Genomic DNA, 17,491 nt, shown 5'->3' with positions numbered 1-17,491 from the left:
TCCCGGGCTCGCTGGAGCTCGGCACGCGTTCTGGGCCGGGCTAAGCTGGACGGGCACTTGTCCCTGCAGTTTGGGGACTCCTCATAGAGTGCAGTGCGGGGGAAGCGAGAATTCTGGGAACCGGATCGGCATCCCGGGCCCGCGCGGGGGTGCAGGGGCTGTCGGCAGGCCCTCGGGAGGAGCTCTCGCTGGAAGCGGGCGGGCTGAATTCAGCACCTGCCTCCCGGGTGCCCCGGGCCGGTTCCTGCGTGTCCCTGGCCCTCAGCCTCCGTCCGCGAGCTGCCTGGCGGGCCTCCCGGAAACGCGGCGTGTGGGGCAGCCCCCGGAGCTCCGGAGGCCAGGGCGCCGTGTCCTGCAGTGCCCGGGGCAGGACTGTACTGGCGGCCGCGGCACCGGGGCGGTGGGCGGGCCGGGCGGCGGACCCCTCGCTGATGCACCCATAGCACTGGCAGTAAACACGCGGAGGGGAGACCCGGCCCTGTGCTCGGCACGCGTGACGGGACGCGACGCCCGCCCAGACGTTTGCTGCAGGGTGGGGCCCAGCTCCCACCCGCCCTGCGCCCTGGGTTCTGCCCCTGGGGAGCCTGGGCTCTGAACCACGGGTCCAGGTTGTAGCCGACACCCCCAGCCCCCTCAGCGAGGAAGGCACGGCCCGCCTGACTCGGCCCTGGGAGGTCAGCCCTGGGAGTCCACCAGGCCATGGAGGAGCAGGCTCAGGGGCTGCGGGCTGACCGCGGGTCCACTTGCCCAGCCAAGACGCCTGTGCTGCCGGAGGTCCACGGCAGTCTGGGGCCTGGTCTCCCTTCCAGGGGTCAGCAGAGGGGTCCTGGGGCTGCCATTTTGCCACCAGCCCCCCCCCCCCATCTGTAAGGAGCTAGTGGGCAGGCCTGGGGCGGGAAGCCCAGGCTGTGCACGGCTGCGCGGGCACACAGCCAGGGAAGCCCCCAGCCCCCTGCGGCCCCTGCAGCCCGGCGGCTCGCCCCGCGTCCGGGCCTCCCTTGTTGGCGAGCGCCGAGGGGCAGCACGGGCACGCGCCCGCTTGCTCCGCTGCCCGCTGGCTGCGAGGACACCAGAGAGGACACCAAGGTGGGCACTCGGGTTTTATTGAAGTCTTCCGCGCAGTCGGCGGCCCCCACGGGACCAGGAGTTCGCGTTCCCAGTACAAAGTCGTGCCCGCGCGCACCCCCACCCGCCCCGCCCAGCCGGTCCTGTAAGGACCCCGGCGGAGACCCCGCCCCCGCAGCCCACTATGAGCCCCCACTGCTCTCCTATGAGGATGCACCTGCAGTTCGGCCTTTACGAAAGGCAACTGGCGCCGGGACTTCCCGGAAGTCGCCTGCTGAAACGCAGGCGGAACGACCCCGCGGGGTCACACAGCGGCCGTCCCCGGGCCTCGAGGACTGTGCGCGCGCGCCCTCTGAGCGCGACCCCGCCGCGGGCCGGCCAGCCCGGGGAGGGCGCCTTGTGCGGAGGGGCGCGGCGCCTCGCGTCACCAGGGCCGCCAGAGGCCGCAGGGCGGCTGGCGCGCGGCGGCGGCGGCCTTGGCGGAGCAGAGCGCGGGCGGCGGCCCCGCGCCGGGCGCCTTGGGCTCCGCGGCGGGCGCGGCGGGCGCGGCCGGGGGCCGCTGGAAGTGGTACAGCAGCTTCATGTGCGTGTCGCTGGCGGCGTGCAGCGTGAGGAACTGCACGGCCTCCTGCAGGCACCACGAGTAGCCCTCGCTGTAGTCCTGGTGCAGGCTCTTGGGGCCGGCGGCGGCGGCGAAGGCTGCGGGGAGACGCGGCGTCGTGAGCGGGCGGCGGGTCGCAGGGGCTGGGGCGGGGGGCGGGCGCGGGGCCGGGCCGCAGGGGCTGGTCTGGGGGCGGGCGCGGGGCCGGGCCGCAGGGGCTGGGGTAGGATGCGCGCAGGGTCAGACCTCAGGGGCTGCTTTGGGGGCGGGCGCGGGGCTGGGGCTGGGGCGGGCCCGAGGTGAGGGTCGCAGGGGCTGGGTCGGGGGGCGCGCTCATCTTTGCCGCGCTCCAGGGCCCTGGGCCGGGGCCGCGGGGCTGGGGCTGGGCGCGCGAGGGGCCGGGGCCGCGGGGGCTGGGGCTGGGGGCGCGCTCATCTTTGCCGCGCTCCAGGGTCCTGGGGGCGGGCGCGGGGCCGGGGCCGCGGGCCGGTCTGGGGGCGGGCGCGGGGCCGGGGCCGCGGCGCTGGTCTGGGGGCGGGCGCGGGGCCGGGGCCGCGGCGCTGGTCTGGGGGCGGGCGCGGGGCCGGGGCCGCGGCGCTGGTCTGGGGGCTGGCGCGGGGGCCGGGGCCGCGGGGCCGTCTGGGGGCGGGCGCGGGGCCGGGGCCGCGGCGCTGGTCTGGGGGCTGGCGCGGGGCCGGGGCCGCGGGCCGTCTGGGGGCGGGCGCGGGGCCGGGGCCGCGGGCCGTCTGGGGGCGGGCGCCCACCTTTGCTGTGCTTCAGGTAGCTGACGGCCATCTCCAGGATGTCCGCCTTCTCCAGCTTGGAGTTGGGCTGGTGCCGCGCGAACTCCTGCTCCAGCAGCAGCTTCAGCTGTTCGATGCTGCTGTTGATGCGGTCTCGCCGCATCTTCTCCACCACCGGCTTCCGCAGCTGCGGGAGGAGGGGGCGTCAGGCAGGGCCGCGGGGCACGCGGGGCACGCGGGGCACGCGGCCGGTGTGCCGGGCGGGGCTGGCACTTACTCGGTTTTTCTCTTTGGGGCTAAGCAGCTCCACGGCCACGGTGCTGGGGGCCATGGCTGGCGCAGGAGGCGAGGGCGAGGCGGCGCGGGCAGGGCCAGGCGCGTCCCGGGCTGGCGCGGACCCTGGGCCAGGCCCTATATAGGCGCGGGCGGCGGCCTGGCGCCTGGGGCCCGGGCGCCGCGGCCGTTCCCACACTCGGCGGCCAATGGCTGCGCGGGCCGCACAAAGCCGCCGGCCCATTAGCGCACGCTAAATTGCCTGTGAATTGGCGCGGGCACAATGGGCGCTCCCGGAGGAGCAGGTGGGCCGCGCCGCACAATGTCCGGGCTGTGGGAACGCGCTCGCCCGCATTAGCATCCCCGGGCCTGGTGCTGGGAGCCCCGCGCCTCAATATGCTGCCTTTTCCCAGGCCGCCGGCAGGGGAGGGGGCAGGAAGGAGCGGCCCCCTCCCCTCCCTGCCCCTCCTCTTCCCCAGCGGCTCCTCACTGCTGGCTGGCAGAGGCCTCAGACAGGCAGCGGATAAAAAGCTCTAGAGCTAACAAGTGCGGGGCCCCCAGCAGCGCGCACCCTGCCTGGCGGGACTTGGGGCTCTGGGCTCCTGGAGCGACGGGCACCTGTGCCCCCCTGTCCACAGGCGCCTGTGACCAGCCCCGCTGGCCTCGGCCCCCTGTCCTGAGACTGGAGCCTGGGAGATGGGCCAGCAGTCTTTGGGCCGTTCCAGGAGCCGGGGTCTGGCCCCTTGGCACCCCTACCCCACCCCCAGGAACAATTTACCAGCTGCTCCCAGAATGACCAGGCGCCCCCCCCAACCTGGGGGGCCCTCTCCCCACCCCACCCGGCTGGGAATCCCGCCACAGAGTCCAGGGAGCCCCCTCCCCCCAGTCTCCGCCCCCTGCGCACAGCCTGGTGGCACTTGCCGGCTTTGCCTTCCTGCTGCTCTGTGCGATGCCAGTGGGCGGGGAGGGGCAGCAGGCGGCAGAGCCGGGCAGGCCCGAGCCCACACAGATGCTGCGTCTGCTCAGATGGACTCTCTAGAGGCCCACAGGACGAGCCGATAACCCTGGCACCACCTGAGCTGAGGGTGGGGAGCTGCCGTGGACCCCTGGAGCCCACCCCCCACCCCGGGACAGAGACCCAGCCGGATCAAGTGCACGCCCCCGGAGCCGGGCGGGAGTGTGGCAGCCACGTCCAGGTGGGGTGGCGACGCAGGGCCTTACCAGGGGTCCAGCGGGAGCTCCCCACCCCCGCCCGCCACCAGGGGGCCCGGAGTGACCCACAGCTGCAAGAGGCCTGTTGGGCAGGCCTGGCTCTCAGGAGCCCCTCGGAACAAGGAGCCGTTCGGGACCCGGGGCTGGGATGGTGCCAGGCCTGCAGCAGGGGACCGGCCAGTGGCGGCCCCCCCCCCCGTGCCAGCAGGCGACTCCCTGGGGAGAGGCGGCCACCTCAGACGTCTCTGGAGAGGGAATGAAGGGAGCCGTGTGTCCCCCTGCCCAGGCTGGCCTTGGGAGGCAGTGGTACCAAGGGCCGGGCGGCCTCTGCTTCAGCCAGGGGCCCCTGCACCCAGGGGTCGGCCTCAGCTTCTGCAGCCTGGGCACTGGCGGCGGTGACTCCAGAGGCCGCGGGGTGCCTGGTGACGCTGGCGGCCATGCTTTGGTGACCCCTCCTTGGTTTTGGGCTCTCCCGGCTGAGGGGAGTCACCTGTGTGCGCTTCACACGTGCCTGCCAGCCTGGGGCCCAGCGCTGGGGACGTGGCTAGCCGGGGGCTGGGGAGTGCGGCAGTGGGCAGGTGAGCCTGAGCCCAGGCTGGCGCTGGCCTCCACCTCCGCCAGCTGCAGTGGGCAGCTAAGCCCACACATGCCCTGGCCAAGGCTGCTGGCAGCAGGGACCCAGAGCCGTGTCCAGATGGGGGGGCGGCACCCAGACCAGGCCCCGCTCCCTCTGCAGGCTTAGGAGGGGGCAGTTGGCGGGGGCTCATGTCCTGCCCCGTCCCCTCCCCGGAGCCAGCTCGTGGCCCAAATCAGACACGTGCCGAGCAGGGGGACGTGACGGGGCCAGGGCTGCAGCCTGCAGGAGTGAGGGTGGTGGGTGGGCTGTGGGGGCTGCCTCCCCCTCCCCTCCTCCCCTCCCCCCGCACTGGCACTGCTTTGGTCTGGTCTCCAGTTGTGGGAAATATGAAATCCATGGGCCCCCGCCCCGCCCCGCCCCCTGGACTGGCGCGGCGGAGAGCCGATGTCCAGTTGTGGGAAATATGAAATGAATGGTGTGGGGCCCGGCAGGATGAAAGGCTGGGTCCCTCCCGCAGCACGGGCCAGATGGCAGCCCAGCGGTCCCGAGGCACACGCCCGGCCTTTGTGGGCCGCTTAACACCGTGAATGGGGCCAAAGTGTGGGAACCGGGCTGGGCTCCCGGCTACACCGTCGGAGGTGAGGCGCCGCGGGGGGGTGGGGCGGCCTCGGGCTGGCAGGCTTTGCCCGCGTGTGTGCGCGCATGTGTGCATGCATGTGAGCGTGCCTGTGAGAGGAGGCTGGGGTCTGCCTCGGGGTAGGGCGGGGTCCCCTACCCCACTGGGCTTGGAGGAGGGAGGAGTCCTGCCTGCACCCCCAGAGCCCCAGGGCCTCCTTGGGGGGTGCAGGTGGGGTTTCCGGGGCTGAGGGCGCACCCTGCTGCGGACGGCAGGACGCGGTTCTGAGTAAGTTACTCCTCCCCCCAACCCCGGGGCCACCACTCCGCCCTGCTCACGGCAAAGCCCGGAGCTCCTGGGGAGGGGAGGGCCTCCCAGCGGCCACCGGGAGGATGCACCGGGGGTCTGCACCCGTTCACAGCAGCCGAGGCGGGAAAGGCCAAGGGAGACCCCTTTACAGAGGAGGCCTCTGCCTGAGCCATGGGCGGAGTCCCGGCGGCTGCACGCCCTGCCGATGCGCCCAGAAAGCCGCGGACGTGGTCCACGTGCTCGGGCCCCTGCCACCCGCGAGGGACACTCCTGGCCTCGGCCTGGCCCAGCCCTGGCTGCTGCGGCCATCTCGGGAGTGAGCCAGAGGGTGGGAGATTTCCCCCTCTCTGTCTCTCTGCCTTTCAAAGAAACATCTTAGAGGAGAAAAGAAGGAGGAGTGGAGGGGTGGGCGCGGTCCCGTCAGAGGGCCTGGGTTCGAGGTCGGGCAGCAGTGGCCGCCCCAGTTCCGGGTCTCTGCCCCCGACATGGGTGCTCCGGGCTCCTGGCTTCAGTCTGAGCGGAGTGAACCAGTCTGGCTCAGTCTCTGCCTTTCGCGCAAAAGGAAAATGAAAATAGAAAAAAGGAATTCTGACCCAGGCCAGGACGGGGCCGGATCTCGGGACGCAGTACGGAGGGCAGGCGCAGTCCCCTGAGCTCCCTGAGGCAGGGCAGGGGTGTGGTTTCTGCGGAGGGCGCGGTGGCGTGGCCGGCGTGTGCTCACCCCTCCTGGAGGTCACCGGGAGGTGGGTGAGGCGCAGGCATTGGCGGAAGCGGCTGAGGCGCCCACATCACACCCACATCCCGGTGCCTGGCTGGAGGCCCTGGTCCTCTACTTCCCGTCCAGCTCCCTGCTAAGCAGACCCTGGGAAGCAGCAGACGGCCCCGGCGCTTGGGTCCCTGCACCCCTGAGGGGCCCGGAGGGAGCTCCTGCTCCTGGCTTTGCAGCTGTCCAGCCCTGGCCGTGGCAGCCACCTGGGGAGTGGACCGGGGATGGGAGAGCTCTCTGCCTCTGCCTCTCTGTAACTCTGCATTTTGAAAAACGTTTTATTTATTTATTTTCATTTACTTCAAGAGCAAGAGAGCGAGCGGCACAGAGGACACCAGGCGCCTGGTGGCCCTGGCCTGGCGGCTGTCGGGTTCCTCCTTGGACCTCGCGGCTGAGCTGCGGTGGGGGCGGGAACAGGAGTCCCCCCCAACCTGCGTGGCCCGGCGTCATCGTGAGTAAGGCAGGGTGGGCTCTGTGCGCTGTCCCCGCACCCGGAGCCTGGGAGCTGGGCTCAGTTTGCTTCGTGCCCTTCCCCAGGTCGGGACAGTGGGTGGCGATCAGAGCCCAGGCACCGCCATGAGCCCAGAGACCTGTGGAGCCAAGGGGGCTGGGCACCTGTCGGGGAGGGCAGGGGGAGCTCCCCCGGCCCAGGGGCTGCGCAGGCCAGAGGGCGGGCAGCTCGGCGGACACGGGGACGAAGGCCGGGCAGCACCAGGGTGGTCGGCGAGGTGCCAGGAGCACGGCCGCCCAGCCCACCGCGCTTGGAGATCCCCGGCCTCCCAAGAGCCGGCCCAGGGGTTCGGGTGAGGCCTGGCCCTGCGCAAGGTGAGGGAAGGTGGAGTTGGGGTTTCAGGAGACCCTGATGCACGGAAGATAACCTGGGGCTGCCCTGGATGGGAGAGAGGCGGACGGAACCCCAGACGCCAGCACAGCTTTGGGGGGTGTCCGTCTGTTTTATTTGAAAGGTAGAGAGAGAGAGAGAGAGCGAGCGAGCGAGCTTCCATCTGCTGGTCTCTCCCCGAATGCTTGCCACAGCCGGCACCGAGCCTGACCCGAGTCAGGAGCCCAGCGCTCCTCCCGGGTCTCCCAGGCGCCCGAGCCCTCGCTGCACGTCCCAGGGTGTGTCCGGGCGGCCGAGGTGAACCTGCGCACGCGGCCGTGGGTTTCTCTGCAGCATCGTAAGCCCTGCCCCAAACACCCCCTCCCCATGTTCTCCTGAGTGAGTGTTTACTGCTTGTGACAAACCCACACGTGCATACACGGACACACGGGTGCACGTGCACGCGGACACACACGCACACACACATGCACGCATGTGCACAGACACACACGTGGAGGCTCCTGCGGGGGGGGCTGGCTCCCAGCCCTGCCCTGCCTGCTGCTCCCCCTTCCGCCCGTCCTGGGCCCTGGGGGAGTGCAGGGGGCACCCTAGCCAACGTCCCCTCCCCAGCAGCATGTGGGTGCCAGCGCCCTGCCCAGGGTGACTCTGCAGAGGCCGGACTGTGCTGTGAGGAAGCAGAGGTGAGAGTGAGGTGAGCGGCTCCGGGCTCCTGCCTGGCACCACCGTGGCCAGGGTCACAGCGCTGTCGGTCACATGCAGGGCCCTCAGGGGCTGGCCTTGGGGACGCGGCTCCTCCTCCCCAGGGCTGTGCGCTCAGACCTGGTGTCCAGTAGAGCTGGAGGGAAGCGCACACAGAGACGGAGACCAAGGCCCTGGGCAAGGCGGGCGGGAGCCAGGGGCAGGAGCGAACCAGGGCCACCTCTCCCTTACCCCAGCCTCATGCCCAGCGGAGGGGCCTGGCCTGCAAAGGGGCTGCCCAGGCCTCTGCGCCCGGCAGCTGGAGCCCCCAGCCCCGCAGGCAGCTGCTGAGCCAGGGTGCTGGGGGCGACCCCGCCAGCCCCTTGGGGTGCCTGCGCCCCAGAGAGAAGGCGGCCTGCAGCGTGCGTTTTAAGGCGGGATCTGCCGCCTTCTGTCCCCCATGTGGCCTCCCCCTCCTCTACTGGAAGGCGGCTGGCGGCTCAGCTCCCTGTGGCACCTGCTGAGATGGGGCTGAGGCCTGCCTGTGTGCAGAGCCCCTTCCCCATGCTGTGTGCCCCCCCAGCGCAGAGCCCCCCCAGTGCAGAGCCCTCAATGCAGAGCCCCCAGCGCAGAGCCCCCAGTACTGAGCCCCCAGTTCAGAGCCCCCCAGTGAGGCCCCAGTGCAGAGCCCCTCCCCTGTGCTGTGTGCCCCCCCAGTACTGAGCCCCCAGGTCAGAGCCCCCCAGTGAGGCCCCAGTGCAGAGCCCCCAGCGCAGAGCTGGGGTGTGGGGGCTGGGAGCAGCTGGACCCTGCCAGGGCCCTCCTGTGCTTACTTGGGGGAGGTGGCAGGGGGAGGCTGCATCCTGGCTGGGCTCTGTCCACCTCCCTCGGGCCAGCTACTGGGCCAGGGCTGAGGGGTCTCCAAGCCTCGGCTCACCTGTCCGTCGGGTGGGCTTCCTGACGGAGCCGCCCCTTGGTCTTGCGGGGCTGGGTCCAGGCTGCTGACAGTAAATGACCCCTGATGCCGTTTGGGTCCAGCCCGGAGGGAGTCCCTGTGGCTGCTGGGCCAGTGGCCCAGGCAGAGGTGGAAGCCGGCACAGGGCCTTCCGGTCAGGCCTTTGTGGGTGCAGGCCAGGGGCTCTGGGCAGGGAAGGGCGGCTGCTTGGGCACCGGGCTGGGGCCTGTGAGTCCAGGGGCTTGGGCCCTCGGAGCCTCGGACCCGGGGAGAGACGGCCGCTGTGGGCACTGCTCAGCTTGGATTCCGGCCTCAGGGCTGGCTCACCCAAGGACAGGGCAGGGACAGCCGTCCCTCTCTTGGGGCTGGGGAGCGAGTGACAAGGACGGTCCCCAACCTGGGGGGTCTTTTGTCCCCAAGGCCCCTTCTCCCATCAGGTGAGGGTGGGGCTCAGCCTTGGGGTGTGGGGCATGGCCAAGAGGGAATGCAGGGTGTGTGGGGGTCCTTGCTGGGGTCTGCAGGTCCGCACCCTCCCGCAGGGCCCCCTGCGGCCCACAGCTGGTCCAGCCCCTGGAGGACTTGGGGCCCCAGGGCGGCCAGGGCGCACAGCCCAGGCACCAGTCCCAAGCTCCCCCTCCCAGAGCCGGGCTGCGGAGGCGGCTCCCGCGCCCACGTGGCCGCGCCCCGCCCCCGCCCCCCCCCCCCCCCCGCGGCCCCGGGCAGCTCCGGGTCGCCGTCCCCAGCGGTGTCAGAGAGCAGCGCGTTCCCAACAGCGGCGGGCGGGCGCGCCCTCACCGCGCCATGGCAGCGCGGGGCCAGATGGTCTGTGGGAGGCGCCCCGCGCCCCCCGCCGCCGCCCGCCGGCATTCAGAGGCAGGCCCCGGCACTAATGCACGCTTCCCGCGCGCCCGCCCGCCCGCCGCAGTGTGGGAACGGCCGGCCAGCGTGGACCCCGACGTCGGGCGAGGGGAGGGGGCGGGGCAGCCCCTCCTGGGGATGTCCCAGCTGTGCTCAGGCCACCCCTCCTGGGCCTCAGTTTCCTGGTGTCTCAAATGGGCGCAATGATAGGGTCCCTGCCCAGGAAGTGCAGGGGAGGTCAGATGCCTTAGTAAGGTGTCCGGAGTAGGGGTGAGGGCAGGGCCTCTCCCGGGCTTTGTATCCCTCGCCCCAGGGTGGCAGAGAGAGAGACAGAGACAGAGAGACAGAGAGAGAGAGAGGTTGTCCACGTGCTGATTCACTCCCCAAGTGCCAGCCCCAGCCCGGAGCCAGGAGTCTGGGTCATTCTGGGTCTCCTAGGTGAGTGCAGGGACCTGAGGACCTGGCTGTCGCCTGCTGGCTGCCTGGTGTGCAGAGCAGGAAGCTGGTTGGGCGGTGGAGGAGCTGAGCCCTCCCAACCAGGCCTCTGCTATGGGGAGTGGGCCTCCCAGGCAGGGAACGAACCGACACCAAACACCGGCGCCGGCGTTCACCGGCAGCGCCCGGAGGTGTGGAGACGAGGAGTCGCCCAAGCTGCTCAAGCCTCACCGGAGCGCAGCCAGCCGCACGCCCATGCCCCTGCGGGCGTGCAGACACGCACGGCCCACGCGTGTGGCCGCCCAGTGCCGCCTGCGCACGCCCCTGCGGGTGTCCAGACACGCACAGCCCACGCGTGTGGCCTCCCAGTCCCGCCTACGCATGCCCATGCCCCTGTGGGTGTCCAGACACGCACGGCCCACGCGTGTGGCCTCCCAGTCCCGCCTGCGCACGCTCATGCCCCTGCGGGCGTGCAGACACGCACGGCCCACGCGTGTGGCCGCCCAGTGCCGCCTGCGCACGCCCATGCCCCTGCGGGTGTGCAGACACGCACGGCCCACGCGTGTGGCCGCCCAGTGCCGCCTGCGCACGCCCATGCCCCTGTGGGTGTCCAGACACGCACGGCCCACGCGTGTGGCCGCCCAGTGCCGCCTGCGCACGCCCATGCCCCTGTGGGTGTGCAGACACGCACGGCCCACGCTGCGGCTGGCTCCAGGTGCACCTGCTGCCTCGCTGGGTGGGGGCAGCCTACTCTCACCCCTGCTCCCAAGGCAGGGCCGGGGGCTCTGCAGGGCACCGTGCAGGTTTGCTCTCAGGAGTGGCTGCACCTCCTGAGCCCAGTGTGCCCGAGGCCGAGCTGCCAGCTGGACCCCGGGCTGGGGCAGGCGAGGCAGCCGTATCCCAGCCGAAAGGAGGGGCTTGGGTCCCAGGATCTGGCCCTGACCTCCTCCCCCCACCCCCACCCCAGACGTGTCTGGTGCTTGCGGGCCGGTGTCCTGGGCCAGGCTGAGCCGGCCGGTGTCCTGCCAGGGCCGGCTGCAGCCTGGGGGCGTTTTGCCTCCTTTCCCAACCTGCTTAGGAGGGCTGGCCTGGCCGATCTTTCTATATAAATGTATATATCCAGTTTGCTTTTTTAAAAAAGGATTTATTTAATGAATTTGTTTGAAAGGCGGTTACAGAGAGAGACGGAGGGAGAGAGGGAGAGAGAGAGGGAGTGAGAGAGAGAGAGAAAGAGATAGAGAGGTCTTCCATCCACTGGCTCACTCCCCAGATGGCCCAAAGGCCTGGGCTGGGCCAGGCCAAACCCAGGGTCTCCCACGCAGGTGCAGGGATCCAAGCACTTGGGCCATTGTCCACTGCCTTCCCAGGCCATTAGCAGGGAGCTGGATCAGAAGTGGAGCAGCCGGGACTCGAACTGGTGTTCATATGGGATGCCGGCACTGCAGTGCTTTACCCGCTGCACCACATGGGTGTGGCTCACCTTTGAGGAGCCCCCCAGCCCCCCTTATACCCTTGGGACCCCTGCCCTGCCCCCTCGCCTGGAAGCTGCCCTTTGGGTGTGGCACCGCTCGGTTAGGGCCAGGGCCAGGGGGCATCCAGCCAAGCGTGGGTACTGGTGGGGCTCGCCAGTGGCCAGTGGGCTGGACCCACGCCCATGGCCCTGTGCTACCTGGCGCTCCCTACAGCCACTGCGGGGCACCTGGGACCTGGCTTACAGAGGGAGGGGGGAGCCGCCCCCTGGCCGTGCAGTAGTCACCACCTTTGTGGAGTGCCAGGGATTGTGGGCATGGGGGAAGGACACGACAGGTCAGTGGAGGGGCTTCCGGGACACCGCTCTCCCTGCCTTGGTCCCCAGGGCGGAGATGCAGCCCCGCTCAAGGGGGGAGAGAGCCTGGCTGCCGGTGGGAGACCCCTGTGTCTCTGAGGGTCCCCAGGAGAGGTGCCAGGATGTCCGCCCCCACCCCCACCCTGGGCCCCTCCCTGGCCCCTGGCCTCCTGGTCCCAGCCCAGAGCCACCCCCAGGGGAGGCGGAGGAGGCTGTGGGAGCCGCCCGCGCCTCTGCCTCGTGGTGGGAAAGGCGGGAGGGAGCCCAGTGGCCCCTGCCCTTCCCGCCCCCATCAGTCCCTGGTGCCCCCAGGGCCGCCCACGGGAGCCCACCCAGCCTCCGCTCGCTCGGTTGGCCGCCCGCAGCCCCCTCCCCTCCCGCGGCGGGAGGGGGCCTGGGCAGGAGGCGCCCCGGGTGGGTTCCCACACCCCGCCCCGCCACGGGCAGCCAGCCACACAAAAGGCGCGTGCAAGGCGGCAGACGCATTCGGCACGGGCCGCGCGGGCTTTGTGTGCCGGCGCGGGGCCCCAGAGGCCATCTGGGGGGCAGTCGTCCCTGCTGGCGGGGAGGGCGGGGAGGGACCCCCCCAGGCTGCCTGCAGCTCCCGCAGCAGCGAGCGGACGGCGGCACATCTGGCCAGGCCGGCGTCGCCTGTTCCCACAGCCCCTGGCCCTGTCCCCTGCACACCAGGGCCCCGGCCCCGCGCTGGGCATAACGAGGACGCCAGAGGCAGACGCCCGCTCCCCCGCCCCACCCCTGCTGCTTGCCCCCCGGGAGCGGCCGCTGAGTCGCTGGGCGCGGGCCTCAGTTTCCCCGGCTGTGAAACGGGGCTGGCCCCGGGGCTGGCCCAGGCTGAAGACGGCGAGGGGGACACCGCCGGCAGGCAGGCCCAGGCTCCACGTCCCCCGCCGTGGGGTCGGCCGAGCTCGGGTGCTTCGTGGGGCAGGTGGGGTCCTGGCCCCTGTGCGGCCTGTGTGCCCGGGAGGCCTGAGTGTCTGACCTGAGCCGGGGCTGTCCAGCTGTGGTCAGCCCCCAGGGAGCCCTTCCTCCGGCCCTGGGGGCCAGTGGCCCGGCCTGGGCAGGGCTCGGGGGCTCGGGGCCTCTCGGCTCAGGGCGTCCTTGCTGGCCAAGGGCCGCTGGGGCCGGAGCCCCGTGGACGGGACCTCTGCGAGGTGGCCCTGCCCCCCTGCCGGGGGGTCCCGCCGCCCAGAGATAATCCCGGCTTTGCAGTGGCTGTGAGAGGCTGGCCCGGGTCTTTCCCACAGCCCCACATAAAGGGCCGGCCGCCAGCTGCTCTCCACAAAGGACTCTGGGCCATTCAGGGCGGCCGCGCGGGCGGGGCGGCCAGCGCGCGCCGGCCTACCTGGCCACCCCCAAGCAGGACCCACTGCGCGGGCAGGCGCCTCCCTGCTGGCCGAGGGGTCCGCAGGTCCCCAGGGCTGGGGCCTCGTGAGATCCCTCCGCCGCCCCTCCCCCACGGTTCCCGCGCCCGCCTCTCATGCCAGGTGCAGGGGAGGGGCGGCTCCCGGCTCCCACCCGCTCCCGCCGCCGTGCCTGGCGCGGTGCCGCCGCCGTCGGGCTGGCCTTCTCCCCTCCTGGCGGCCACGTGTCCCCGCGGGAGCCACAGCCGGCACACGTCCTGGCTGCCCGCCCCGCCCTGCTGCGTGCGCCCCACGCTCCACCCGGCCACTTGGCATGTGCCCGGGGTGGAGCGCTGGTTCTTGGTTTCCACGTCTGCGAGGGGAGGCAGTGGCGTCCACTCCCTGGGCTCTGGGGGAAGCTGCGGTGGGGGTGGGGCTGCGATGAACTCCGCAGAGCACCTCTGATGATGACCGGCCCGGTGTGGCATCAGGAGGGCTTCCTGGAGGAGGTGGCAGCCGGACCCTGTGCTTACGAGTGCCGGAGGCAGCAGGGCTCTGGGGAGCATTGGTGGTGCAGCCCCCTCGCCCCGATGCTGGGGACGGCAATGGCCGAGTGTGGCCAGAGGGTGCCGGAGTGGACACGTCTGGCGCCTTGTGGGCAGAGGGGTGGGGACGGGGAAGGCCGCGGGAATGGCCACTTCCGGGTGCATCGCAGCCGCGCCCACGTGCCCCACGGCCGCCCCCGCCCACAGCCCCCGCCCGCCTGTCGGCCGAGCCGTCTGCGGATTGGCTGCCGGGCGTGGGAAAGCGCCCTGGCCCGAGGTCCCCCGCCCTGCGCGCGGGTCCGGCTGGGCGGGGGGCGGGAAGGGAGGGGCGCGGGCGGCGGTGGGCGGTGCCGGGCGGCCCCCAGCGCACCCCGCCCGGCCTGTCCCGCTCGCTCTGCGCGTCCGCGGACCCGGCGCCCTCTGGGCTTCTCCGCACCACGTGGGGACAAGCTCCGGAGATCCCCGCGGGCCCCGCGGCCGGGCCCCTCCCGCGCCTGGCCGGCCGGCGGGCCCCGCGCAGGAGCTGCCGGGTGTGGCGGGGCGCTGCGGGCGGTTTGTGGGTGCGGACCGCGCGTGCCTCGGTGGGGGACGTGGGCGGGCTTTAGGCAGGGTCTGGTGTCCAGCCTCCGCCCAGGGCTCTGCCCCCGCCAAGGCGACCCCAGGCCCCGAGATTGGGGGCGGCTGCCTGGGCGGGGCCCTGCCTGGGGGCGCTTTCCCGTCGCTGTGGTCAAGACCCCGAACAAGGACACTCTCAGGGACGCTCAGGGCCAGGGCAGCGCCTTCTTGCCCTGGACTGGACCCAGCGCCCCCTGGCGGCCACCTGGTGTAGCAGCTGCTGTGGGGGGGCACCACTGCCCCATTTCAGAGATGAGCAAATTGAGGCTCCTGCAGGATCAGGGACCCGCAGAGGGCACAGGGGAGAGGGAGGGCTGGGCGTCTGCGCCCCTCCCCGATCCTTCCCCGGTCCCCTCTTCTGCCCCCCCCCCTTTTATTCCCTGGACAAGCACTACCGTCTCCCAGTGTCCCAGGCCAGCCCCGTGTCCCTCAGAAAGCCCAGGACCCTGGAGGGGTGACAGCTGTCATAAGGGGACGCAGCAGCTGTGGCCCCAAACCTGTGTCCTCCCCAGCTGCCCAGTGGTCAGGGCGGTGAGTGCAGCGTTAGTCTGGGTTTTGCTGCCCCCTGGTGGCTGCGGGTCTGGCTGGGGCGCTGCCCGCTGCCTCGGGCACCTGCAGCTCTGGATGGCCAGGGGGTCCAGACCTGCCCAGCCCCGGTCGGCTGCCCCGCAGCCCAGCTGCCACCAGGGGTCGCACTCCCGCACCCGACCGGTGATGCGAGGGGACAGGCCCGGGACCGCCCCACGCTGGGCGGGCTGTACTGCAGGTTCCCGGAAAGCTGGTTAGGGCGGAGGAGGCCAGATGGGAAGCTGCCTGTCTGGGAAGTCCCTGGCTCTGCGGAGGTCACCGTGACGCTCGCTGGCCACCACCTGCCAGAGGCCCGCGGGCTGGGCGGGGCTCTGGGGACGGGCCCGCGGGCTGGGCGGGGGGCTGGGGATGGCCCGCGGCCGCCCGCCTGGTGGTGGTCCTGCCCCTTTTTGGCTGGTGTGGCTCCAGCGAGCAGACTCCACACTCAGCGTGCGGTCACCCCGCTGTCCTCTCCTCCAAGGGCTATCCAGCCGCACACAGTGGGTGCTTTCTAAATGTGCCTCAACAGAGCCGCCCCCCCGGGGGCTGGCTCAGGGACCCCCCCCTCCCTGGAGACAGAGGGTCTCAGCCAAGCAGTGACTGCCCGGTGCCCCGGATGGGTGCCCCGCCCCTGCCCAGGCCCGTCTTGGGGCGCTTGTCCCTCTCCATGTCTCTGGGGAAGCTGGGGGGCTAGCTGGGGGGCTAGCTGACCATCCCAGGGGCCCGTCCGCCCTCTGCCAGCTGTGCAGTTGGCAGTGCTGGGGCCCTGCCCCCACCCTGTCTTCTTTGGGGGCAGCCGAGTGCTGGGTCCTGGTGACCTGGCCGGAGGACACAGTGGTGGCCCCAGGAGTGAGTGACAGGCAGGAGACCCCGCCCTGCTCGGCATGGCTGGGCCTGTGTGGTCACTCGCTCCTCACGGGTGCTGCCCGGACGTGCTCACACCCCGCCCCTGCCCCTGCTGGCCGCTCCAGCCCCCGGAGGGGACCTCAGCACTGCCCATTCTGCAGGGGGTGGGCGGGGGGGCCGGCCTGGCACTGCAGTGTCCAGGGCGCTGGGCAGGGTCCCAGGTTTGGGGTCCGCTGTAACGGCCGGCACGCGGGAGGCACCCGAGACTGGGTCAGGACACCGACCCCCCACGTCCCCAGCTCCCCCAGAAATGCTCTGTGCCCGTCGGAGGAGGGACACGGTGCCCCTCGAGGACCCGGGTGAGTGGGTGACCGAGTGACCGCTCCCCAGGGGGGGGGAGGGGGCACAGGGTCAGGGCTGAGACATTTCACTTCCTCCCTCGCACGTGTTCTCCAAAAAACCAAACCCAGCAAGGCCGAGCCAGACCACGCCTGGGGAAGCACGGGGCCGTGCGTGGCCCTGTTCCCAGCCGGGTGGGTGCCGGCCGGAGCTCAGACGCCGTGCCCCGCCCCTGCGGGTTCCACCCTGGCCTCCCGGCACTGCGCACCCGGAGGCAGAGGCCATGGCTGAAGAGCTTGGGTCTCTGCCGCCCCTTGGGAGACCCGGATGGAGCTCCTGGCTCCCAGCGCCAGCCCCAGTGTGGCCCGGCAGCGGCAGGCTTTGGGGAGGGAACGGGGTCTGTCTCTCTGTCTCTCAAATAACTAAAAATTAAAAAAAGAAAAAGCCCCCCAGCCGGTGGGCTCGAACGCTGTCATCGGCTTCCACCCCTCCGAGGCCGTCTTAGAATCTGTGAATGTTCTACGTTTTTCCAGTGAACTTTCTGGAAGTCCCTCCCGCTGCCTCTCTCAGCCACGGCTCCTGTCCTGCCTCTTGCAAGTCGGCGTGCAGGACCGAAGGTGCGCGGGCCACCCGGCCACCCCAGAGGGTCCCCTGCAGGCCCCAAGGCGGCCCGGGGACAGGGCCTGGGGCCGCTGCCTGCTGGGGTCTGGGGGCCTGGAGGCCCGGCCTGCGCGTGGTAAGGGGTGTTGGCCACCGTGGCAGAGAGTGAGCATGGCCGTGGCCCTCCATCTGACCCCCTGCCCTCCATCTGACCCCGCTGCCCTTCAGCTGACCCCGCTGCCCGCTAGCCTGTCCAACACCTCGCACCCCCATCTGTTCCCAGCACAGCAGCAGGCGGCTGGATTGGAAGTCAGCAGCCAGGACTGGGACCAGCACTGGATGCCCGGGCCGTGGGCAGCGGCTGGACGCAGGACGGCACCCGCCAGCCTCGGTGTTTGAAGATGGCCCCGTCGCCCCTGGAGAAGTCGGGGCCACTTGGTCTTGAATGTCCACTCCCCTCCGAGTTCCTGGGCTTGTCTCAGCGCAGTGGCCACTTCTGGTGGGTGTTGACCACTTGAGGCTGTGTTTTGTGGGGGCTCCCCCTTTAAGGGGCGCCGTATGTCTCTCCCCTGGTCTTTCTGTGGCTGGGTCTCAGGTTCAGGTTTGTCCATGCACGGTGGGGATGGCATCGTCCCAAGTGAGGGCCGGCCTTGGGTGCCGGCACCACCTCTGCCTGCTGGCCGGGCCGATATCTCTCTCTTTTTAAGATTTATATTTATTTGAAAGTCAGAGTTACACAGGCAGAGGAGAGGCAGAGAGAGAGAGAGAGAGAGAGAGAGAGAGAGAGAGAGAGAGGGTTTCCATCCGCTGGTTCACCCCCCAAATGGCCGCAAAGGCCGGAGCTGGGTCGATCCGAAGCCAGGA

The 17,491-nt window shown here is 71.2% G+C and overlaps 1 protein-coding gene across 1 annotated transcript; it reads right to left on the bottom strand.

Annotated features, from left to right (window-relative positions):
- Window positions 1–1,131: 1,131 nt before the first annotated feature.
- HES5 (hes family bHLH transcription factor 5) lies at window positions 1,132–2,874 on the bottom strand. Its single transcript, XM_070077101.2, has 3 exons — window positions 2,687–2,874; window positions 2,431–2,596; window positions 1,132–1,764 (listed from the first exon to the last, which is right to left on the bottom strand). Exons 1-3 carry the CDS (start codon window positions 2,738–2,740, stop codon window positions 1,490–1,492), a joined length of 495 nt encoding a protein of 164 aa, XP_069933202.1. The 5' UTR covers window positions 2,741–2,874; the 3' UTR covers window positions 1,132–1,489.
- Between the last annotated feature and the right edge of the window lie 14,617 nt (window positions 2,875–17,491).

The sequence above is a fragment of the Oryctolagus cuniculus genome, chromosome 7 (genome assembly GCF_051225735.1).
Source record: "Oryctolagus cuniculus isolate XC-2025 breed Fujian yellow rabbit chromosome 7, ASM5122573v1, whole genome shotgun sequence".
Taxonomy (NCBI): domain Eukaryota; kingdom Metazoa; phylum Chordata; class Mammalia; order Lagomorpha; family Leporidae; genus Oryctolagus; species Oryctolagus cuniculus.
This window is presented reverse-complemented; position numbering and strand designations above follow the sequence as displayed.